Below are 25530 nucleotides of genomic sequence, written 5' to 3' on the forward strand. Positions count from 1 at the left end.
AAACCCTGCTGAGCGGGAAAGGTAAATGTAGGGGAGTTGCCAGATGTGGCAGCTTCCAAATGACATGTTAACTAATGCCTGTGTCATCAGCAGAGCATGGTGCATGCTGATCTCTAGCCCATAGATTTGTATTGCCTCAGCCTTGATTTCTTCATCTGAAAAATGGGAATAATAATACCTACCTCAAGGAGTAGTTGCAAGAATTAAGTCATATAATGTATATGAGGTTGCCTAGCATAGCTCCCAGGTTCAGAGTGAATGCTCAGTAAACATTCGCTTGCCTGCCCTGTCCCCAGAACCACTATTGCAAAGGTTAAAGTGCTTTCTAAGGAGATGGCATATGTGAGTGATTGTTTACAATACTATTTTTGGAATGAGAGTTGGAGGGATATAAATATTACAAATAAAAGCAGAATCTAAACCGTTATTACAGTCTTCAGCGCCACCTAGGGGTTGGGGGACCTTGGTCACGCCCATTCTTCAGATCATTATGTCACTCTCATTCCCCATTATTGCTTCCTCTCTCCTACGTCAAGGACACTAGAAATTAAATACAGAGACACAGAGTGAAACATCACTTTTATTTCAGCAGAGTATCTACATTCGATTGTTTTCTTTTTGCTAAGTTAAAAAAAAACGAGCACGTAAATACATGTGGGTTCTGGTGATAAGTTCTCTAAAACAGTGGGGGAAATAACCTAAATATGCACAGGCAATGCTGTCTCTGGAGGAGCAGAGAAGTGGGTGAGTTTAGGGCTGTCTGATCCCCAGGGCAATGAAGTCCTAGAGCTGAATCCCAAACCCTCCTTTTTAAAAGGAAATGGTGGCCCAAAGGCTTCTGCATTTGTTTGAGGTCACAGTTTATGGCCCTATTAGATCCAGAAACCAGGTGTCCTGATACCCTGTCCACTGCCCCTAGCCTAAAACCCTTCATCCTCCCTTCTAGCACTCTCTCAGGGGACTGGGGACCCAAGTATATGTACAAAAGCCCAGAGTGGATGAGCATTTTGGTGAATGGGGGTTCTTTTTAGACCTCCTCCCTACCTAGGGGAAACAGAGGGATTTTTTGTTTTGTTTTAATTCATCATATAATAGAGTAAATCAGTCTATTTTCCCACTTCTCATTGTAGGGTCTGTTGTCCCATACTCGGTTGAGAATCTGCTAGAGAACAGAAGCTCCTAGCTGACAATCTGTCCCTGCTCAGCTATATCCTTTAACAAGTAGGCTGGGGTTTCCTTCTACAGCTCTGCAATCGGGTTGCATTAATTACTCATGTAAGTGCTTAGGGTGACGGACAGGAGAGCAAGAAATGGAAGAACACACGAGAAAGGTAAAATAGGGGCACTCAACTGGGGCAGGGGTAACTTGCTAAGTAGAAAATTAGGACCTATGTTAAGACCTGTTTTGTGCACGCGTCTAGTCAGAGGCCTCTACGGCTGCACCCCACACCTACGGCTTCAGCTTCCTTGGTACAGGTGCCCCATCTGAGGCACAGCTGCACTTCTGCACCCTCATGTTGGGCAAGCTGACCACCTGGGTCCTGGGCTTGCCTCCCTCCGGGATGCTGACAATCATGGGCAGCGAGGTCGTCTCTGAGGCGATGCACTGTCGAGGCCCCAGAAATGGCCACTTGAAGGTCAGGGGCTCTGGGGGCTGCTGGCATGTGCCCACACACTCATAGGCCAGGAAGCCTGGGGGCTCCAGGACCCAGTTCTCGGTCCACTTCATCCCCTGCAGGTCAATGTACACCTCCCGGCGGCAGCAGCGGGTGCCCTCGGTCACTGGTGCCTTAGGATCACAGTTTCCCTGAGCTCTGTGGGGGGCAAGGAGAGGCAGAGTCAGAGGTCAGCTGGGAGGGCAGAGGTCAGGGGGCCCAGGGCGGGGCTTAGTGGGGCATCTGGAGGGAGATGTATGGTCCATCTCTTGTTATGTTCAAAATGTTGGCTATTTGTGATAAGTGGTGAATGAATAAACATATCCAAAACATAAATTATAAATCAGTTACTGTTCACTAAAGGTTTCCTATTATGCTAGGCACTGAACTAAGTACTTTACATATATTATCTCAGATGATACTTGCATTTCATCCTCAGATGAACCTTGAAGAGGTTCCAGTATCATTCCTATTACACATGAGGACACAGAGACCCAAAGGTGTTAACTGACATGCCAGAGTTCCTGCAGCAGTAGAAGGCAAAGCTACATGGACCCAGGCTGTATGATTCCAAAGCCCTGTTATTAATCACCCTACTACACAGCTCCATCCACTCCAAATAGCTAACTTGTCCCAAGAAGAAAGAATTCACTAATGCCAGAGGAAAGCTGTTCAACCTTAGTAACCGCTAATGCTAATATTTTTCAAAGAATTAATCAGGGAAAAGGGTAGAGTGAAAACAGATGATTACAATAATGTATATGTATCAATGACAACATAAAGCTCGTTGAAACTACCTGAAGTTTTTTGGTTTCTGGTTTTCGGTTTTTTTGGGTTTTTCTTGCCAGTTGGTTGGCTTGTGGGATCTTAGTTCCCCGACCAGGGACTGAACCTGCCCCCTCCTCACTCCCCACCCACAGTGAAAGGGAGGAGTTCTAACCATTGGGATGCCAGGGAATTCCCTGAAGATATTTTCAATAAAATATTTGAATAATAAAAATTTCTACCATTAGAAACTCTTAACATGTAGTGGGGAATCAGTTGCATCCTGGGGCTATCTGCATCTGCCCCCCAGCTGGTCCCCACCGCCGTGGGACTGGACCACCCAGTCTACTAGAGTCCTGTCCCTGCACCTACCCGTAATCCCTGAGGTCCAGGGTGTGCAGCTCCAGCTGGGGCTCCCGCTGCCCGGTGCCCGACGGCCCCTGCGAGGCAAAGCGGACCAGCCTGTGGGCGCTGGAGGCCAGCGGGCCCAGGTGCTCCCGCTGCACCGACACCTGCAGCAGCAGCGGCTGCCGGGGCCGGCGCAGCTGCTGCCAGAAGTTCACGGCATCCGTCACGTCCAAGGCCTTCCAGCCGCTCTCGTGGATGGACACCAGCCTGCGACACCACACGGAGACACAGGTCCGCGCTGAGGGGTGGGGACTGGGACGGCTGGGGTGGCCCCGGGGGGGCCCTCTCCCACCCCCTCCCTTCTCCCCTCCCTCTCCCCTCCCCCCCCAGGGGCCCGGCCCCGACCGCGCCGCCCCTCCTCCCCCAGGCCGCCCCTCCTCCCGCGCCGGGCCCAGCCCTCTCCTCATCCCCCTCCCCACACCCCAGCCGCCACCTCCCCACCTGGAGTCGATGAGGGAAGTGCGGTTGGAGCCGTCGTCGCGGACGTGCAGCCACTGGACGGTGACCCGGGCGCGGTCGCTGCGCGGGAAGAGCCGCTCGTGGCTGCGGAGCGCGGCCTTGGGGACCGGCTCCTGGAAGAGGCGCAGCACGGCCTGCACCAGCTCGCTGTGGGGCGGCAGCCGCTGCTCCATGTCGAACACCAGCAGGTGCGAGGAGACCTCGGACACCAGGAACCTGCCGGCCACCTCTGGGGACACGAGCGGGGTCAGCGGGGCCCCTTCGGGCACCAGGGGAGCTCTGAGGGTGGCAGGGCCGGCCACTGAGGCGGTGGCCAGGCAGGGAGAGACCAGCCCCTGTTCTGTCTCCCTGGGCCAAGCCCAGTTACCTGAAAATCCCCCTATGCGTCTGGGCCTTGTTTGTAACAATCTCCGCCCAGCGGGAAGGCTGGCAGGGCTGACAGGGCTGCCTCAGCTGAGATGCTGAAGATCAGAATCCTCCCCTGGGGGCACATGGCCTTGGGTCTAGCTCTGGGCACTGAGGAGGTGAGTCCAGCCCAGGGGGGTAAGAGGCCGAATAGGACTCAGGATGGCTGCATCCCTGACAGCTGAATAGGTCGGCGTTACACTACAGTGTTGTCCCTACACCTTTTCATCCACAATAACGCACTTTAATATTCACAGCGCTGGGAGATGGGTCAGCTACAGTCAAACCAGTGCTCCGGAGGAACAAACAGAGAAGCAAAAAGATGATCCTAAAACCATTTGCTCAGGCTACTGGTGGCAATGTGAAAATGGTACCCCGGAAGCCCTGACTCTACGCCGCCGCTCCCTGAGACTGCGCCAGGGTTCTCGCCACACCCACACGCTCCCATTGGCTCTGCTTTCTCTTCTCCAGCCTCATCTTCTCTGATGCCTTAGCTTTGGTCCAGCTCCTCCTGGCCCCGAGGGGTGGGGCCCTCAGTGCAGACAGAGACCAGGGACCCGGGCCCAGCCTTCCTCACAGTCCATGGTCCCTCCTCATCGCCCTGTGGACCCTGAACCCCCAGACCGCCTCCCCAGAGCAGGCCCTCCCCCCAAACCCCCGCGAGGACCAGGCTGCAGCAGGGAGGGAGGGCCTCACCTCGGAAGTTCTGGCTGAACCTCTTCCCCCGGGAGCGGGCCTCGTGGCTGCGCTGCAGCAGGGCCACGTACTGGGCCCTCACGTGGGCAGGGATGATCAGCCTCTCCACGTCGGCTTTGTCCAGGACGGGAGCCTCGCTGAGGCGCAGCTGCCGCAGCAGGCTGCCCAGGACCCGCTCCTCGGTCAGGGCCACCGCGGGGCCGGCCAGGGGCAGCGCCCAGAACACCCAGCAGAGCCAGAGGGGCCGCATGGTGCTGCTCGGGAGAGGGAGGGGCAGAGCGGATGTGTCCCCGGACGAGGCTCCAGGAGGGTCCCAGCTGGGTGTGCTGAGGGCCAGGCTGGGCCAGCTTTATAGCCAGGCCTGGGCTGGGCCTGGGTGGTGGGAGGGAGGGAGCCCGGGAGGGAGGGAGGTCACACCCCTCGGACCTCCTGGGAGTTCAGCGGCCAGACAGGTCCCTGAGCCCCGAGGAGGGGGCTGTCTAGAAAGGGCACAAAGGGCTGTCTGGATGCCACACAGGCCTGGGGTCTCTGACCGCTGCTGTCTGGCAGCTCAATAATAATTTTAGTGCCTATTGAATTTCCCTGACCCCACCCCAGTCCTAGTCTATGAAAAAGTGAGCCTATTCTGTGGAGACGAGTGTCCCAGTAGCCGGCTGCTTAAATCTCTTCCCTGCAGGCCAGTCTGGGCCTAGGTTTGCTCACTGAGAGGAAGGAGGGAAAGCGTTCTGCACTGCTGCCTGTTCCGGTCCAGGCCCCGTTCAGGGCACTTTCACAGAAGCCCCTTGAGTCGCCTCCCTCCGTTCTCCAGTCCCTGCAAGCCCTCTCCCGTTCATCTCCACAGTCCCTCAGGTGACCCTGTCCTCCCCGTGACAGAAGGAAGCTAGACACTATCAGGACAGGAAAGCTGGCAGCTTGGCTCTCTGCCAATCCCAGGAGAAGCCATTTCTGCAAATGTCTTTGCAACCACAGGACTGCAGTGAGGCAGCCCTCAGGCGCAGCATCCTTCTGGAGAGCCAGCCCTCTGCACGGTGAGCCGGCCGCGGGCTCACAGCACCAGCGCAGTCTGAGCCCAGGTCATGCCCGGATTCAGAGCAACAGAGCTGCCCAGAGTCATGTGGGTGGGAGCCCCCAGTGCCTCCTCGAACACACGTTTGAGGCTGGCTGGGCTCAAGTAGGGAGCCTGCTGCTCGCTGGCTATTTGACCTGCCAACAAGTCCCCTAACTTCTCAGTGTCTCAGTTTCTCCTCTGAAGGAGGGGGCAATGACAGGTCTACTTCACAGGCTAGTGTGAAGATTGAACGGATTACACGCGTTAAGACGCTGGGTGCAGTGCCTGGTGTAGTGAGCACCCTAGAGGGCTGGCTCTGGTTACCATCTGCCTGCTCTTGCAGTCTCGGGGGCACCTTTCTAAAAATGACGACGACAAGAAGAGCAGTCATTTCCTGAGTGTCGCTCTGTGCCAGGCAGTGTTCTGGGCCCTGAACGTGGATTCACAACAGCCCTAGGAGGCAGGTGCCAGCATCCGCAGATCTTCCAGATGCGAAGTCAGAACATGCGCGGCGAAGGAACCTGCCTGCGCTTGCTCAGCGAGTCCCCCACGCCCCTCCTGGCACAGGGGATTTGAGTATGCACAGGAGGAAGCCTTTCCCTAAACGAGACAGCCTCACCTCCCCCTGTCCTGTCACGTGGGAGGTGAGCAATGACGGTGGAAGAGGATGGACGGTGGTTGGGGGCCGAGGGGCCCAGTGCGCAGGGAGCACCCCTGAGCTCTTTCCCAGCAGGGGGCACTCTGGCCTCCTCTGTGGGTATGCTGTGTCACAGACAGGTCTCTCATGCCATCCCCCTGCCTCTGTGCTCCTCACATGTCCCAGGCAGAGGAAGAGAGAACCTTCTGGTGATTGAGGGCGGAATTCCCCCTGGAGGAGAGCACAAATTGCTACCATACGCCTATGTGCGTACATATATATATATATATATACACACACATATGCATATACCTGTGTGTGTGCATTTGCTTGGGTTTTAGTAATAAGGTGGGGGAGGGCTTTGAATTCAAGGAAGGGGAGAAATAATAATAATGCTGATAATAATCATAATGGCTAATATTGTTTATGGGCTGCACACTGTTCTGAGTGCTTTATATACATTAACTCTTTATCCTCACAATTTGCCATGAGTGTTCCCATTTTATAGATGAAGAAACTGAGGCATAAAACTGGGTACCTGACTTGCCCAAGGTCATACAGCTAGTAAGTGGCAGAGCTCGGGTTATCTGAAGGGAAGGAAACAAGGATTCTGTCAAACACGCTCACAGGACAAGGTAAGAGGAAATACAGAAATCCTGACAGTTGAACGGGGTGGGAGGGGTAATGGATGGGGGAGAGCTGGGAGCCTCTCAGGGGGCAACACAATCATGACCTTTACTGCTTCTCTGCTCCCCTTTCCTTCTCTTGCACCTCTGTTTCCTCAGCATTTGTGTAATTCACAAGGCAGAATTCAAATCCCATCTTGGAGTTCATATATCATGTTGTTCCGACACCCCCTGAAATATAAGGCGCCACCTCTGGGTCCGGCCTGAGGGGGCCCTCCTGCTCTCCCTGCGAAAAGTGTAGCCTTCTTCAAAAGGAGAGCTGTTGCCTTTCTTTGCAAGTGATTAGCAAGGAAAGGACTTACTTGATGCAAACATTTGGGCCTTGAGTCAGGCCAAAAGGTGCAGAAGTGTCACATTTACAGGAGACCCAGGACTTGTGGCCCTCAGTCCCTGGAAGTAGTTCCATAAATATGCAGTAGTCCACCACCCTCGCTGCTGGGTGAGAGGAAGAGATGTGGCTTATCACTGGCCAGGGCGGTGCCAAGGATATAACACCCAGGCTGCCCTTGCAAGCCGAGGCCCCCCTCCAGGCCCCCAACATCTAGACCCCCCGGAGCTCCCCGGGGCTGGAAGCTCACGATGAGGCCTTGCGGGGCCCCTGTGCTGCAGCTCCCTGACCAGCCGGTGCGCCGAGGAGATGCCTCAGGGCTGAGGACCTCTGGGAGTCCCCCGGGTCAGAAGCTGCTTCTGTACCTGGGGTAACTGACCAGTGAAACTGAAACTTAGTTTCTCAGATAAGAAAGTAAAGTGGAAGCACCCTCCTCTGCCAGATTTTCTGCCTTTCCCAGGTGTCTCACTGGGCTCCTGGGCTGGCCTCCTAGCACGGAGCCGACTCTAGACTGAGTCCTTCACGGGAACTGGAACTGACCAGGACCAGTCCTGCCTTCGTGGACGGGCTTCTGGGGTCCGGTGCTCAGGGAGCTCCTAGGGCCACTGGTGCCTGGGCAGATGGTCCACGGTTTGGAAACTGAGAATCCTTCCCAATCTTCCTTTAGGCACGACAGCCTGGGAGCATTTGTCACCCTCAGAGGATTTGTCCAGCAAGGTGCCCCATCCCCGGCCGTTTCCTGGCTACTTTGTAGAATCAGAGGGCTTAAGGCTGAAGTGGACCATCCCATCCATTCTCCTGCCCCCTGGTTTTTAGAGCTAAGAAAACTGAGGCCCAGAAAGGTGATAGCACCTCCAAGCTCACACAGGTGATGATGGACGTCAGGTCTTCCGATTCCCAGCCCCAGATCTTTCCACACCTTCCAACTATTTCCAGCGCATGGTCCTGCAGGACCCCCTGAAGCTGGCTGGGAGCATCCATAAGCCCCAGGCAAGCTGGGGACTCAGTCAATCCAGGGTCGAGTCTGGGCTGGACAGGGGATGCAGGGGAGGCAGACAGACAGAGGGCAAGTCCCCCAGACTCCTGAGGCTTTCTGGACACAGCGTCCTAGTCCTGCAATGTGGATTCCAGGCGGACTGAAGAGTTTTGTTGGGGAAATAAAATAATTGAGCAATTAGCTAGTGGTGAATGTGGATTGGGAGACTTTTTTCAAGGGACCTATTAGTTGCAGGGAGGAAGGGCAACTGCCCTTTGTCATGCAGAGCTGGGAACCAGGCCTCCCCTCCAACTGTGGATCTAGGGGGAGAGTCTGGTCAGGCAGTCTGTGGGGTCAGGTTGGGCTTGGAAAGTGGAAAAATTGTAAAATAGCCTCCACTGACCTCGTGGGAGGGGAGACTACTTACAAAGCTGTCTGAATCAGACCTTTCTAAGGTAGAAGGAGTGCATACTGTTCACGAACCTGTGTTGTTAGGGGTTTGAAAAGTTTGTGAAGACTTTTTTCCCCAGAGGTAGTATGTTGTGAATGCTCTAAGTGTAATCGTGTGAATTCTGTACAAGCATCCAATTACTCCGCCTCCCGTCTGTTTTGTTGGCATGTTGTGGGCGTGCACATGCGTTAGGACTGGGGACATTTACGACCAGTCTCCTCCCCGCCCCCGGTGGCCTTTAGATAACCTAGACTGGCAGCCTTGCTCTGTTTTCCCCAGACCAGAGTCCACGGCTCCTGCAGCCGCTTTCCCTGACCTGGCGTCACCCACCCCGGCCACCCAGCACAGCTTGGTCATCATGGAGCCACAAAGCCCGCAGCCCCTGAGTGTCAGGGGTGGCCCCCCCATGCCTCCCCTCCCCTCAGCCCCAGACAGCTTCTCTACAACCCCTGTTCGGGCACCTCCCACCTTCCGCCAGGTCTGGGTGTTTTTCCACAGGAGACTCTTGGGGGCAAATCATCTGAGGAGCTGGTGTAACTATGGATTCCTGGAATCCAGCCCAGACCTCCTTAAGGGCTCGGATGGGGGTCCGGGGCCAGGAATCTGAATGTTAGAGCTTCTGCACGTGCACATGAGGGTGGAGGAGAGCAGGGTTGGGTGGCTGTGCGATAGGAGTCCTGTGGGAGAAAAGCATCCCATCCTACCATTAAGGAGAACTGTAACCCAGCCCTTTCCAGAGGGTTCCTCCGCTTCCTGATTGCCTGTGATGAGAGGAAATAAAGTGACCAGAAAAAAAAGGGAAAAGAATTTTTTCCCTGAGGTCTTTTCTGGGCTTTCCCTGAACATTTGAGAGTAAGAGCAGGCGAACAGAAAGGTTTTTTTTTTTTTCTCCCTCTGGTAAAAAGCCCTTTTGTGTCTTTCCCCACAGCTTCAGCACTTCTGAATATTTTCCCATTCAAGGACCGTTACATAGGACACGGGAGCCCAGGGTGCTGATTCTGAACCGTGCCTCTCTGCCCAGGGGACGCCTAACTTGTCACTCTCTTGTGGCCACACGGAGCACAGACAGAGGTTCCTCCCCTGGGGCCCAGCCCGCTTTCCCACCCCCGCATCCTGCCCCTCACAGCCGCCCTCCATCTCAGCATTCAGGCCTCTCACAGAACACCCCCTGGAGGGTCATCTCGTGGCTCATTCCTCATCTCTCTTTTATCTTTGAAATGTCCTCATCTGGCAAGTCTCAGCATAAATTTCACTTCCTAATGTTCTGAGCACTCCCATCTCTCCCTGCCCAGTTCATCACTATGTTCTCTGGATGCCCTTGGTCCCTCGTGAAAACAGGGGGATGACGCTCCCTGTGGCATTCTGGAAAGAGATGCTGGGGTGCAGCTCTCCCGATAGAGCACCTGCTCAGCGAGGGACGGACACCCTCTAACATGGTACCCGGCAGATAGTTTGTGCTCGAACTGCACTTGCTGAAAAAAGAGAGAGGCGGGGGGGTGGCAGCAGGGGAAAAAGACAAGAGTAGATGGATGGAAATTAGACACACGAGATCTTAGTCCAGGTTAAGGCCACTATTGATTCAGGAAACTAATAGCCAACACATACAACTTTAAAGTTGACCAACTTGGCAGATGGACAGACAATGAGAAGTGTCTCCTGTGCTCACCTCTAACCTCTGCTTCCCCAAAGCAACACTAAATCTTGTATGAGCTTCCGGAACGTCTGGACCTGCACAAGCCCAGGTGTGTGACAATATCCATGTGGTAACATGTTCTCCTGTTTTCACACATCCTCCGCCGCCTCCCTGCCCTTGGAGACACAGCCAGGAGTCATCAGGGCCAGAGCTGGGTCCTGGTTCTCCTGCTCTCACGTGATTCCCTTGGCCTTTTCTTTATTTTATTTTTTTTCAGTGTGTCAAGATTTGCTTTTATAAACTAACTTGGCCAGATTAAGAAACTGAACAATACTTACACTTCTGAACTTCAGGGATCTAAATCTTGTCACATACTCCCCACCCAAATCCCCACCATCTTTTTAGATAATATGACATGCATAAGTAGGTCAAAACGCTTTTGAAAAAAATTTTTTTTCTTTATTTCTATTTATTCATTTATGCAAAGACAGTATCAACATAGGTAATAGGAAGACACTTTTAAGTTTAATTTTCCATTTTGAAAGGTTCAGAATTTTGTCTCTTCTTTCTACCTTTTTAAATACTTCGGTCCAACAAAAGAGCACACAAATAAAAAGTTTATTCCCTTACTTTTCTTAAGGTCATATTGGGATAATTAGAATTGGCTCTTTAGAATTTAAGTATCATTTAGAGTAAACTGGAGATTTAATCATAGAATAATACATGTAAAATGTTATAGCACACACAAAAAAGTACAGAGGATTTTAAAAAGAACCAATTTCAGGGCACTTTCAAATTCTGAGGCATAAGAAAGCACTCTTGGGGATCCTGAAGTTAAAAGACTCTTCTCTTCAGATTCAGAATGAAGATTATTAGGAATTGTAAGACAATGGGCACTGATGATATGGCCGATGGAAGATTCATTAGGTTAGGGAAAAATGGAGTTTCCATGTTTTAGTGAAGGGGCTGGCCAATGAAAGAAAACCCAGGAAGCCACTTTAAACTCATGTCCATGGCAGGTCAAATGATGCTGATACAAGTGTTTCCCTTAGAAAGGTATTATCCCATTGCTACCTTTCCAAGGCTTAGCCCTCAAATTGTTTATACTGATACTTCTCTTCTTCACATCACCTGTTCTAGGAGCAAACCGCCTGGAAGAATGGTGCTACAGACTGGAAAAGCAAGACTGTGGGTATAGCAAAGGGGCTCTGGATCTCAAGTTATTTGTCATGGTTTACACTGTCTAATGAGGAATCTAGCTGATCTAAAAATGGACTGTTAACTCTAAATCTAGTATATTTTGGGGATATGCTTATTGCTAAACAACTTTTTTGGTTTAGAAATGCCAAAACTTCCTTGACTCTCCTGGACATATTTTACTTTAAAAAAGGAAATATAATAGGCTAAAAAACAAAACTAAAAATCTATCTGTTCTTTAACAAATAACAAATATTTTAACGTTTTTATAGAAACAATTCCTTTCAGGTGCTCTGAGTAACTTTTAAGTGACATTAAAAAAAGTTTCAGGGCTTGCCTGGTGACATAGTGGTTAAAAATCCGCCTGCCAATGCCGGAGAAACGGGTTCGAGCCTTGGTCCGGGAAGATCCCATATGCCGCGGAGCAGCTAAGCCCGTGCGCCACAACTACTGAGGCTGTGAGCCACAGCTACTGAAGTCCATGTGCCTAGAGCCCGTGCTCTGCAACAAGAAGAAGCCACCACAATGAGAAGCCCGCGCACTGCAACGAAGAGTAGCCTCTGCTCACCTCAACGAGAGAAAGCCTGTGCACAGCAACGAAGACGCAACATAGCCAAAAATAAATAAATTTTAAAAAGAACAAAAAAAAGTTTCAGCCTTCTTGAATAACAATATTTTGCACAATTTAAGATAGAGCCATTGAGTTTAGCATTTCAAGGGAAAAAAAGTAAAGAAAAAAAGGAGAATGGTAACTTATCAAGAAGCTTATGTACTTAATAAAGTTTAGTTTGTTTTGGAGTCTTTAAAAAAAATTAGGCCCAGAATTTAATTATCTTCATTACCATCCCAATCGGATATCTCTATGTGTGGATTCTAGATAAGATAAAATATTTTGAACTAATAAATGTAAGACCCACTGATTGGACTGTTTGTTTGGAATCTGTTTTACTGGGTTTAGATAAGGAAAACATCAATAAAGCTAACTATACACTGAGTTCCACGGACTAAAAATGCAGTTTTAAAAACTCTGCTTTTGTGGTAAATTTCTGGACAAATCATAAAAGCACATCATAGATATTGTACTGTTCACAGGTACTTGTTGCAGAAGTGAATTGCGTGTATTTAAACTATCAAAATGCTGACCTTTCAAAATAGGTTTTCTAAAACAAATTTTTTTGAAAATCAGCATTTGCTTTTAAACTCTTCAAATGTCAGTTAAAAAAATCCTTACAGATAAATCTTAAAGTTATTCCTTTCAGTCTCAATTATTTTTTTACTTTTAACTATATATTGAACACAGAATCAGTTTCTAGGTAAATGTCTAATGAAAAACAGTTTCACTGTAAAATAAAACTAGGCAATCTAATATAACTTGTATAGAAAAGTCTGAGTGTGATTTATCAAAATTCAGACTTAAATTTCTATAATAGTTGAAAAACTTTCAGTCTCTCTTCTTACTATTCAAAACCTGCAACTTCCTATGAGACTAGAAAGTCAGCAGAGAAGATCAAACAGACTTAAGCACTGCTCAACTTCTGCTAAAGTGATGAACTCTTATCCTTGAAGTAGTCACCTTGAGTAACAAGGGAGTTTCTCAGTCTGTTCTCTGGATTAAATAGACACGATTCCACCGTCTGTATGCTTCAGCCCACAGATTTCTTTGATGGGCCATTTCCAGAGGATGGAGTAGCTTCATGAATTGAGCATTCACTTGGCAAAACTTCAGCTCCTGGGTCGGCTTCATTACAGTGGTAGTTAACAGCTGTATAATCCAGCTGTTAACGTAACTCCTTTGTTCCCCAGGAGGCCACTGAGGTGGCATCTGATAATTATAAACCCACAGCTGATATCCGGTCATAACCTGAACTGGTGAATTTGGATAAGGAGGATAAGCCTGAACATACTGATTCATCGTGGTTGGAGGCTGCATGTAAGTTTCAGTGTTGGGATTACTCCAGTGTTTGGATTACACTGAAACTGTGGTAGAGGAGGAGGATTAAAAACCAAAGGACGTGGCTGTCCATGATAAGCACTTAAATTTTGTTTCCTGATTGCAGGGCCCAGTTTCAGCTTTTTACCATGGAAACTTATCTGTGATTCTACTCTCTTCTGCACATCCATGTCATTATAAAATGAAACAAATCCATAGCCTTTGGACACACCAGTTCAGTCCGTGATTATCTTCACTTCTTTTACTGAACCATATCTAGCAAAGAAACTTACAATTTCGGTTTCATCCATCCTAACATCAATTCCACCACCAAAAAAAAAAAGGTATTTGGCATGATTTCGCCTTCTGGTAAAACATAGCCTTGGGTGGTCGTAGTTGATGAAGGCTGGGTGCTGGCCTCTCTGGAGGTGGTTGAGTTTGGAGTCTCAGGATTTGCAGCCTCAGGATGGCGGCAGCCAGGGTTCCCTCAGAGGGGCTTGAGGAGGAGCAGGGGCTTTTGTTAGGCCTGCTCGTGCCCGCCGCCCGGCTTGACTGGGCACAGGCGGACGAGTGGGGACAGTCAGAGACGGGTGGCGAGGCCGAGGGGCACAGGCGGACTCCCTTGGCCTTTTCCTTAGGATCACCTGTTGTAGATGGAAAATACTTTAAGGCCTGGATCAGATCATATTTTCTAGGCTGTCAGTACTAAGTTCATCCTAGTGGAGCCAGAGTTCTAACCAGTCCAGGGGAGGGTGTTAATGGAGGGCGGTGGTATTGGTATTTGACATCATTAATTGATATTTACTATCATAATCATTATTATGGTACTGATATCATTATCCTGTTCTCTACCTGATAGAGCAGGGAGGAAGCATTTGCACATTCTGACGGGTAATTGGCAAGGTGGCCTGAGTAAACAAAATACATAATAACGAGTGTGGAGTCATTTGGGAATCCCTAGGATTAGCTCTGTCCTGCTGAGCCAGATCCTTTTCCCAGCTACTTCAGCATTTTGTTAATAGCTCAGCACTGCAACTGTCATGGAAAGGAAACGAGCTTTTGCCATCCACTCTGGTGAGAAGCTACTGGCCTGTTTTACCCGCTTCCTGCATGTTCATTAGGGAATGTGACACTCCAGCCACCAAGCAGCCCCGACACCTCCTGGAAACACTTTTTGCTTCCTCTGCAATGCAGCTCTAAGCTGTCCTTTGAGCATTTGGCCTGCTGCTTGCTCTTGGAGCTCTGAGAGTTTCCTGGTGGGAGCTGATGAGTTTTCTGAAGAGCCGTGTGTGTGTGTGTGTGTGTGTGTGTGTGTGTGTGTGTGTGTTCGTTCAAAGACTATCTATGGTACTAAATCACATAGCAAAGAAAGATTTATAATGAAAAGTAATAGTCTCCCACTCCATCCTTCCCCACTCTTCAAACCTCACTTCTGACAGTTTACCTCCCGAACCATAAACAGTATGCTTGATTTCTTACCTTAGACGTATCTGTTGACTCCCTGCTACAAAAAACAAGGATTTAGCTCTTTTCCCCCCTCATTCTGGATTCCATCCTCCTCTCAAATTTTTAATAAATGCATTGGAAATTTTAGTTATTTTCATCACTTTTTTAAAAAAAGTTTATTTATTTATTTATTTATTTATTTATGGCTGTGTTGGGTCTTCGTTTCTGTGTGAGGGCTTTCTCTAGTTGCGGCAAACAGGGCCCACTCTTCATTGCAGTGCGCAGGCCTCTCATTATCTCGGCCTCTCTTGTTGTGGAGCACAGGCTCCAGACGCGCAGGCTCAGTAGTTGTGGCACACGGGCCTAGCTGCTCCGCGGCATGTGGGATCTTCCCAGACCAGGGCTCAAACCCGTGTCCCCTGCATTAGCAGGCAGACTCCCAACCACTGCGCCACCAGGGAAGCCCTATTTTCATCACTTTTGCAAATTTAAACAATATACGAAAACCTCTGTTTCTTGCTCCCTGAGCTGCAGACAGTGTCTTATTTTTGCATCATGTAAAACTAGACTATGAAGCAACCATGTCTTGCACCTCCTCACCCAACCTGGTCTCCCAGCCCTGTACTAGCTACACCTTAACATTTGCAATGTCAAGATTGGTAACCTTAACATTCTGTTTAGTCCCTTGTTTATAAGTTGATTTTAAATGCTGAAAACAAGTAAGTGACATTTATGTTACCATTATTATGTAAATATTCTTTATTGTAGAGCCAAAAAAAAAAAAAAGCTATGGGTCCAAAATAAACCCTGGGCCACTCATTCTAAGCGAAGTAAGTCAGAAAGAGAAGGACAAGTACCATATGATATCACTTATATGTGGAATCTAAAATATGACACAAATGAACTTATCTATGAAACAGACTCACAGACATAGAGACCAGTGGTTGCCAAGGGGGAGGGGGTGTGGGAGAGGGTCGGACTGGGAGTTTACGATTAGCAGATGCAAACTATTATATATGGAATGGATAAACAACAAGGTCCTACTGTATAGCACAGGGAACTATATTCAATATCCTGTGATAAACCATAATAGAAAAGAATATGAAAAGAATATATATATATGTATATGTGTAACTGAATCACTTTGCTGTACACCTGAAACTAACATAACACTGTAAATCAACTATACTTCAATTAAAAAAAAAAATAAAAATAAAAAAATAATAATAAAAAAAAAACAAAACAAAACAAAACAAAAAAAAAAAAAAAAAAAAAGAAAGGAATGCCTTCTTTACTCCAAGATCTGTGAGCCCTTCTCATCTGAAGTTAACTTTAGGAAATCTCTTCCTCTTCTTTTTTCTTTTAATAAAATTTCATCCTCCAGCCCTGTCCATCCCCACTCTGTGGTCTTTGTTCTCTATATGCAGACCTGGTTGAACCTCTACATTTCTCATTTCATTTCATTCATTTATTTGTTTGTTTATTTATATTTATTGTCAGTGCCCGTGGCTTCACATTCAGAAATATCATGACTTTATAGCCTAGGCTTTCTGTTGCTGTTTCTTATTTTAAATAAACATTTTATTTTATTTTATTTATTTATTTTCTACTTATACCACATAGCTTGCAGGATTTTAGTTCCCTGACCAGGGATTGAACCGGCACCCTCAGCAGTGAAAGCGCAGAGTCCTAACCACTGGACCTTCAGGAACTTCTCTAAAAATGTTATTTTAGAACAGTAAAGGAAATCATAAACAAAACGAAAAGCAACCTAAGGCCTGGGGGAGGGATAAATTAAGAGTATGGGATTAACAGATACATACCAGTATATACAAAATAGATAAACAACAAGGACCTACTGTATAGCACAGGGAACTCTATTCAATACCTTGTAATCACCTATAATGGAAAAGAACTGGAAAAAATATATATATGTATAACTGAATCACTTTGCTGTACACCTGAAACTATCACAATATTGGAAATCAACTATATATTCAACTAAAAATCATTCTGAGAATACTAATTATAATTTTTGAGCGTTTTATGTGCCCAAATAATATTTGTTTGCTCTAGAGTCAGTCCTTCAAAGGGGACTAACCTAAGGAATCACCTATTACTTTGGAGAAAGTAGGGCTGTGGGTCTTCACTATCAAAATTTGTTCTTTGGCAAAGACCTGAGGCCATGTCTCCTCATTGTGAATTTAGGTCAGCGTGCTTCTTGTACGAGGATGCATGCATTTCAGCCTCATCTTCAGTGGGAGGGTGACCAGCGCTCTGTGAGCAAAAGAGACATCCCTGGACATCACCCAAGTCCCTTGTCCAAGGGCAGCTTCTAGGCTCCCCCAGGGGCACTAACCACAGAACTGTGCAGCCCCTTGACTCTTTCCTGAGGAAGATTTCTCTAAGAAAAGGGTTCCCCTCCCCAACTTTCCCCAGAGCCTGGAGAAGCCTCTGAGGTGGACAAATTGAAGGACTGGGATATAGGAGCCCAACATTTTGCCCAAAATCCTGCAGAAGGAAAGCAACCGGTGTGCCCCACAGAAGCCTGAAGAGGCAGTGAGATTGCGAATGAGACTCGGAGCTGAAACTGACATGCTGTTTGCAAAAGAGCACAGCACAGCCCTTGCCCCTTAACCTGCTCGCGACCACTTACAGCGGGCAGCCTCTCAGAGGAAGATGTTGCTATGGCCCTATGTTAACATGGCCTGTTTCGGGGTGTCTATAAACAGAATAATACTTTTTTTTTTAAAGCCTTCAGAGTCCTTGCAAAAAGGAAGGCTCCAGCTGGAGTGGATGGGATGACCTCTGCCAGGCGGTCTGGGGACAGGACCCTGAGGCCAAAGCCCTAAGGAGGGGGTCTCTCAGTCCTGAGGACTTGTTTGCCTTGTCCCGGAATGAGAAGCTATCTCCCTCTGAGGAAGGTCAGAGGAGGGAGGCTGAGGGAGGCTGAGCCCCTGTCACCCCTTTAGGCCTACGTCGGAGAATGCCAGGAAAGAGAAAACGGGGAAGGGTGGAGAGAGGAGTTTCACAAAGGATGCAGCCGAGATGGGCCCTTGCTTCCGTGGTACCCTATTCCTTCCTCTGTCTTCACCACATCACCATGGCCCCTTCTTTTTTTCTTTTTTTTTTTTTTTTGAGGTACGCGGGCCTCTCACTGCTGTGGCCTCTCCCGTTGCGGAGCACAGGCTCCGGACGCGCAGGCTCAGCGGCCATGGCTCACGGGCCCAGCAGCTCCACGGCATGTGGGATCCTCCCGGACAGGGGCACGAACCCGCGTCCCCTGCATCGGCAGGCGGACTCTCAACCACTGCGCCACCAGGGAAGCCCCTGCTTCTTAATTTGTTAACAGTGGGAGGGAAGTTTAGAACTTCCTGGAGTCCAGCCTCAGCCGATGTGAAACGTGTCCAGCCAGACCCCAGAGCTCTTGGCATATCAGCTTCCTGCCTCCCAGAGGCTGAAGGCCTGTCAAGAGGGCAGAGCCCCCTTCAGGAAAAGCATTTATGAGTAGGGCAGGAAAGTCAGCCCTGGGACCCCTAATGGTGAGCAGACCCTGTGGTTACGAGATCCCCGTCCAAAGGCTCAGCGCCCATCGCTTACATCTACCTGGGTCTCCTTGCCATCACATACATTCCATTTCTACCCTCACAACAGTGGGGGCCTTTGAGAAGGAAAACTGAGGCCAAAACACACAAACTAATATCACTCAAGGTCATGAGCCTGAATGTCAGGGACATCACTGGGATTTGAACGCAGGCCCCCTGACCAGGGTAGGCCGGGCCGCAGCACCTTAATCTCGTGGGTAAACAATCTCTTACTCTCAGTAGGTGGGCCACTTCTGGTCAGCCAGATCATCCCATCTGCAGTTCATTCATTCAATCAGCATTCACTGAGCACCTAACAATCACCAGACACCTCAGGGCTGGGGAGACAAAGACAGGGTCCCAGCAGTAGGAAGTCCACCCTTAGTAAACAGACAGCTGCACGGGGTGATAAGTGTGGCTGGGCTGACGTGAGGCCAATGTGGATTCTCGCTAGCTTCCCAGTGAGCAGTCGATGTCAGATTTCCCTTCCTCTGGGGTTTGGGACACTTCCATGCTGACTGGCAGAGGTAGCCCTGCCATCCACTGAGCTTTGGGGTTGGAAAAGGCCCTGACACAGTGACTCACGGCTGTGATTCCTTATGACCTGTCTGTGCCACAGCCTTGACTACAAAGCAAGTGTCATTCTTGACACCCCAAGGACACTGGCCAGGCTGCCTGTAGGCCCATTAATGTGACCAGGCTTGGCAACAGTGTCCATGCTCAAGGCACCTGAAGAAATAAGACAGGGCCTAAAAGAAAGAAGGGTGATGAGTCAGGGAATGCATGGCTGAGACCCAAATCAGAGGTGCTGGGTTCTTTGCACAGCAGGAACCCTTCCCTGCTTCTGAGTGGCCCCAGCGCCTGCTCCCAGACCGAGCCCAGCTCTACCTTGTCACAAGTCAGGTGGCCTTGAGCTGCTCTCTGTGCCTTAGTTTCCACATCTACTGAATAAGGAGGATGACAATAGAGCCTTCATTGTAGGGTTATTTGAATTAGTATTTGTTAAGCACTTAAACAGTTCCCAGGACATGGAAAACACTATGGAAGGGCTTTTTAAAAAAAATAAAAGAAGGGATCCAAGAGGCAGTGGCCCCGTTACTTTCAGCCAGGATCCCATCCATGGAGCATGGAGAAGTCAAAAGAGGACAGGCTTAATCAACAGGAAGGTAGCACTGTTGGTGGAATGTAAATTGGTGCACCCACTGTAGAAAACAGTATAGAGGTTCCTCAGAAAACAAAAATAGAGCTACCGTATGGTCCTGAAATCCCACTCCTGGGTATATATCCAGAGAAAACTATAATTCGAAAAGATACATGCACCCCAATATTCACAGCAGCACTATTCACAATAGCCAAGACATGGAAGCAACCTAAATGTCCATCAACAGATGAATGGATAAAGAAGATGTGGTATATATATATATATATATGCAGTGTATATGTATATATAATATTCCATTGTGTGTGTGTATATATATATATATATATATATATATATATATATATATATATATACAATGGAATATTACTCAGCCATAAAAAAGAATGAAATAATGCCATTTGCAGCAACATGGAAAGACCTAGAGATTATCATACTAAGTGAAGGAAGTCAGAGAAACACAAATAGCATATGATATCACTTACATGTGGAATCTAAAAAATGATACAAATGAACTTATTTACAAAACAGAAACAGACTCACAGACATAGAAAATAAACTTATGGTTACCAAAGGGGAAAGGTGGGGGTATAAATTAGGAGTTTGTAATTCACAGATACAAACTACTATATACAAAATAGATAAACAACAAGGACCTACTGAAGAGCACAGGCAACTATATTCAGTATCTTGTAATAAACTATAATAGAGAAGAATCTGAAAAAGAATATATATCTGAATCACTTTGCTGTATACCTGAAACTAACACAGCATTGTAAATCAACTAACTTCAATAAACAAAAACAAAACCAAAAAAACAGGAAGGTAGCATTATTCAGGCACCAAATTAGTAAAGACTTCTTTTAAGAAGTTAATAGTCAATGTTGCAGAGAGAGCGGTGAGAAGGTGCCAGGTGCATTTACAGGTGCCACCTTTTCAGCAGTAATTTGGTCATATGTATCAAGGGCCTTAAAAATATTCATAAACTTGCCCCAGTAACTCTTCTTTTAAATGAATCTGTCCCACAGAGATAATTTGAGATTTAGACAACAGTTGAAACACAAAGATTTTCTACAGCATTTCATACAATTACCAAAAAAATTAAGAAAATGAAAATACCCAACAAAAGAAAGATAAATACACAAAATAAATTGTTAAGTAGTCATTAAAAACCATGTTCAGAAGAATTTTAAATGGCATAAAGAAAGCTCACACTATGCAATGTCAGTTAAAAAGGAATATGTATCATCATTAAAATGTATGATTTCATGCTGGAAAGGGTGTGGAGAAAAGGGAACCCTCCTACACTGTTGATGGGAATGTAAATTGGTGGACCCCACTATAGAAAACAGTATGGAGGGTCCTTAAAAAACTAAAAATAGAGTTATCATATGAGCCAGCAATCCCTCTTCTGGGCATATATCCAGACAAAACTATAATTTGAAAAGATGCATGTACCCCGATGTTGATAGTAGCACTATTTACAATAGCCAAGATGTGGAAACAACCTACATGTCCAACAACAGATGAATGGATAAAGGAGATGTGGTACATATATACAATGGAATATTACTCAGCCATAAAAAAGAATGAAATAATGCCATTATCATACTAAGTGAAGTAAGTCAGACAGAGAAAGACAAATACCATATGATATCACTTGTATGTAGAATCTAAAAGATAACACAAATGAACTTATCTACGAAACAGAAACAGAAACAGACTCACAGACATAGAGAACAGACTTATGGTTGTCAAGGGGGAGGAGGTTGGGTTAGGAGTTTGGGACTAGCAGATGCAAACTATTATTTATAGAATGGATAAACAATAAGGCCCTACTGTATAGCACAGGGAACTATATTCACTACCCTGTAATAAACCATAATGGAAAAGAATATGAAAAAATAAAATGTATGATTTCAGTCAACGCACACAGAAGGAAAAAAAAAAGAAAATTTACCAGTGTGTTAACAATGATTACTACTGAGTTGAAGAAATCTGGGTGATTTTTAGTATCATCTTTATATTTCTTCTGTATCTTCCAGAATTTCTGAAGGCCTTTTTTAGTAATTAGAAAAGTGAGATTTTTGTTTTTCTTTGCTTTGTTTTTAATGCACAATCTCTGTAGTTAAAACAGATAAATTCTGACGATAACCTGCCTGCATAGGAGCTTGGGCAAGTTATTTAAGCACTCTTGATAACTCGGTTTGATCCACCACAAAATGGGGGAAAGAATACCTACTTCATGAAGACTGGAGGATGAGAAAATGAAGTAAAGCCAGCACCTGGCAGTTCCGTCCACCACACCTTAGGCCAGTGGGGGATGCTGTTGGGGAAGAGTCGCATCCTCCCTTGGGATGTCAGAATAGACCTTTTGAGAGTTTACAGACTGGCTTTGCTGCCCTTACAATTTTGAAAAACGTTCAGAAGGAAGTGCTTCTTGGCTGCATAAGCTGTATTCATTAACGCACACAAAGAAATTTCCTTCCAAGCATTCAATTGAAAGAGCGTTCGTAAAACGGTCTTGCAGGCAAAAGATGTCAAGGGCTGTTCAAGGGTTGGGGATTGTTGTTGGTAAGAATTGTGTGACACATTGGAATATTTTTCAGCCACAAAAAAGAAAATCCTGCCATTTGAATAAGTGGGATGGAGCTGAAGGACATTACGCTAAGCAAAATATGCAAGACACAGAAAGAGAAATACCACATGATCTCACTTTACGTGGAAGCTAAAACAGTCAAACTCCTAGAAGCAGAGAGAAGGATGGTGATTGCCGGGATGGGGGGAGGGGGAAGTGGGGTGATGTTGGTCAAAAGTACAGCGTTTCAGTTATGCAAGATGAATAGGATCTGGAGACCTAATGTACTGTATGGTGACTATAGCTAATAATACTGCATTGTATAACTGATATCTGCTAAGAGGATGTAGCTTAAATCTTCTCAACACACACACATACAAATGGTAAGTACATAGACGTGATAGATACATTAATTAGCTGCATTGTGGTGATCATTTCACAATATATAAGTACATCAAAATATCAGGTTGTATCCTTTAATTATATACAATTTTTCTATGTCAGTGATATCTCAGTAAGGCTGTTTTAAAAAAAAACAGACCCCCAAGTCCTAATACCCCCAACTCCTAATACCATCACACTGAGGGTTAAGGCTGGCACATATGAATTTTGGGGGGACACAATTCAATCCACAGCTGTTCTTACCGTGAACCCAGAACACGCTGCATTTTACAAGCACCAGTTCGACAGCTCTTCACCACGACCCTCTCAGGAAGGTGCTATCATTACCCCCACTTCACAGATGAGGAACCTGCGGCACAGAGTGGTGAGCAAAGTGTTAGTAACTTGGGGCTGAGAAGTAAACTCAAGCCATCTGGTTCTAGAGGGAAGGGAGAAGAGCTAAGAAGGTGACGTATAGAGCACTTGGAGAGAAAATGAAAGTGCGTGTCTGGGGTCTAATTTAGGGAGACAGGGAGTTAGGTCTCCGTGATGAGCTGACATTTAATATGGTACATGGAGAATGAGTAGGCTTTAGCCAGGCAGGGCAGTGGAAAGAGAGGCTGCCTGCTCCAGGCTGGTGACTCATTGCTCCCCACTCTTACTTTTAAGCTGAAAACACCCAAACAGCCAGATTTTTTTTTAAGTTTTTTTTTTTTTTAATTTACTTTTGGCTGTGTTGGGTCTTCATTGCTACAGGCGGGCTTTCTCTAGTTGCGGCGTGCGGGGGGCTACTCTTCATTGCGGGGCACGTGCTTCTCATTGTGGTGGCTTCTCTTGTTGCAGAGCACGGGCTCTAGGTGTGCAGGCTTCAGTAGTTGTGGCACATGGGCTCAGTAGTTGCGGTTCCCAGGCTCTAGAGCGCAGGCTCAGTTGCTGTGGTGCATGGGCTTAGTTGCTCCGCGGCATGTGGGATCTTCCCAGGCTGGGGATTGAACCCGTGTCCCGTGCAATGGCAGGCGGATTCTTTTTTTTTTTTTTAATATATTTATTTATTTTTGGCTGTGTTGGGTCTTTGTTGCTGTGCACGGGCTTTCTTCGTTGTGGTGCGCAGGCTGCTCGTTGTGGTGGCTTCTCTTGTTGTGGAGCACAGGCTCTAGGCACACGGGCTTCAGTAGTTGCAGCATGCAGGCTCAGTAGTTGTGTCTCACGGGCTCTAGAGCGCAGGCTCCGTAGTTGTGGCACGCGGGCTTAGTTGCTCCACGGCATGTGGGATCTTCCTGGACCAGGGCTCGAACCCGTGTCCCCTGCATTGGCAGGCGGATTCTTAACCGCTGTGCCACCAGGGAAGTCCCTCAATTCTTTTTTTTAATTGAAGTATAGTTGATTTACAATGTTGTGTTAATTTCTGCTGTACAGCAAAGTGATTCAGTTATACATAAACATACATTCTTTTTTTATATTCTTTTCCATTATGGTTTATCTCAGGATATTGAACATAGTTCCTTGTGCTATACAGTAGGACCTTGTTGTTTATCCATTCTATATGTAATAGTTTGCATCTGCTAACCCCACACTCCCAGTCCATCCCTCTCCCTATCCACCCCCCCAGATCAATTCTTGGTGGATTATGGACCTAAATGTGTGAGGCACAACTAAAAAATTTTTAGGAGAGAACATAGGGTTTATATCTCAATGAATGCAGGGTAGGGCAAGATTCCTTAGACACATCAGACGCTAGAAGAACTATCATGAAAGAAAGGATTGCTCAATTTGACTGTATTAAAATTGGAGATGTTTACTTATCAAAGATATTTTAATTAAACAGAAACAGAAAAGAGTTAACCATAAAGGAAAAAAAACTGATAAGTTAGACTATATTAAATTTAAGATTTCCGTTCCTCAAAAGCCACCACTGAGTGAAAAATCAAGCCAGAGAGTGAGAGAAGATATTCACAAGTCATATATTTGACAGAGGACTTGTATTCAGGATATAGAAAGACTTCCCAAAAGTCAGTAAGAAAATGACAATAAGACAAGAACAGACAATCCAACAGAAAAATGGGCAAAAAACTAGAACAGGTGTGTTACAGAAGAGGCTATCCAAATGGCCAATAAACATATGAAAAGATGCTCAATTCATCATTAGGGAAATGCAAGTTAAACCACAATACAATACCAGCATCCTCCCACTGTAATGAAAAAGACAAAAAGTACCAAGCGTTGGTATTTCTCCCAGTGTCTCCTAAAGAGGAAGATATACACATCCTGTGACCAGCATAGGTGTACACCCAACAGAAACGTGTCCTTGTGCTCATCAAAAGCACATACGAGGGCTTCCCTGGTGGCGCAGTGGTTGAGAATCTGCCTGCCAATGCAGGGGACACAGGTTCGAGCCTTGGTCTGGGAAGATCCCACATGCCGCGGAGCAACTAGCCCCGTGAGCCACAATTACTGAGCCTGCGCGTCTGGAGCCTGTGCTCCACAACAAGAGAGGCCGCGATAGTGAGAGGCCCGCGCACCGCGATGAGGAGGGGCCCCCGCTTGCCGCAACTACAGAAAGCCCTGGCACAGAAATGAAGAGCCAACACAGCTATAAATAAATAAATAAATAAATAAATAAAATTAAAAAAAAAAAAAAAAAGCACATACAAGAATGTTCACAGCAGCACTATTTGTAATGCCTCCACACTGGAAACTATCCAAATGTCCATCAATCATAGAATGGATAAACTGTCATGTAATAGACTGCAATAATGCGACAAACATGAGTTAATAACAACTGCCCAAATCAATTCACTGAATCCCACACGCAAGCACACACCAAAGAGAACTTTCCTCATCTCCCATGTACGTAAGTCAGGATAGTGGTTACCTTGGAGGGTTGGTGACCAGAGGAGGCATAAAGGGGCTTTGGGGACGCTGGTGATATTGATTCTCAATCTGGATGCTGGTTACACAGTTCATTTGTAAAAAATTCACATTGTACTGTATGATGTATTCACTGTTCTGTATGTATGTATGTATGTTATATTCAATAATATGTTTATTTTAAGACCCCATTGATGAAAAGGCAAGCTGAAAGTAGGAGGAGATATTTGCAACACAGAA

The 25530-nt window shown here is 46.9% G+C and overlaps 1 protein-coding gene and 1 pseudogene across 2 annotated transcripts; both read right to left on the reverse strand.

The window, feature by feature from the left end:
- Positions 1-1450: 1450 nt before the first annotated feature.
- On the reverse strand, positions 1451-4694 carry LOC308612229 (left-right determination factor 2-like; the record flags this gene model as incomplete). The annotated part of the gene is made up of 4 exons (XM_081224574.1): positions 4389-4694; positions 3270-3516; positions 2793-3035; positions 1451-1814 (listed from the first exon to the last, which is right to left on the reverse strand). Exons 1-4 carry the CDS (start codon positions 4636-4638, stop codon positions 1451-1453), a joined length of 1104 nt encoding a protein of 367 aa, XP_081080700.1. The 5' UTR covers positions 4639-4694.
- An 8178-nt stretch (positions 4695-12872) lies between these two features.
- On the reverse strand, positions 12873-18313 carry LOC308629434 (deleted in azoospermia-like; annotated as a pseudogene). The gene is made up of 2 exons: positions 18284-18313; positions 12873-13734 (listed from the first exon to the last, which is right to left on the reverse strand). The product of its transcript is annotated as a deleted in azoospermia-like (transcript).
- Positions 18314-25530: the final 7217 nt, after the last annotated feature.

Source organism: Mesoplodon bidens, assembly GCF_964165515.1.
Source record: "Mesoplodon bidens genome assembly, chromosome: 2".
Taxonomy (NCBI): domain Eukaryota; kingdom Metazoa; phylum Chordata; class Mammalia; order Artiodactyla; family Ziphiidae; genus Mesoplodon; species Mesoplodon bidens.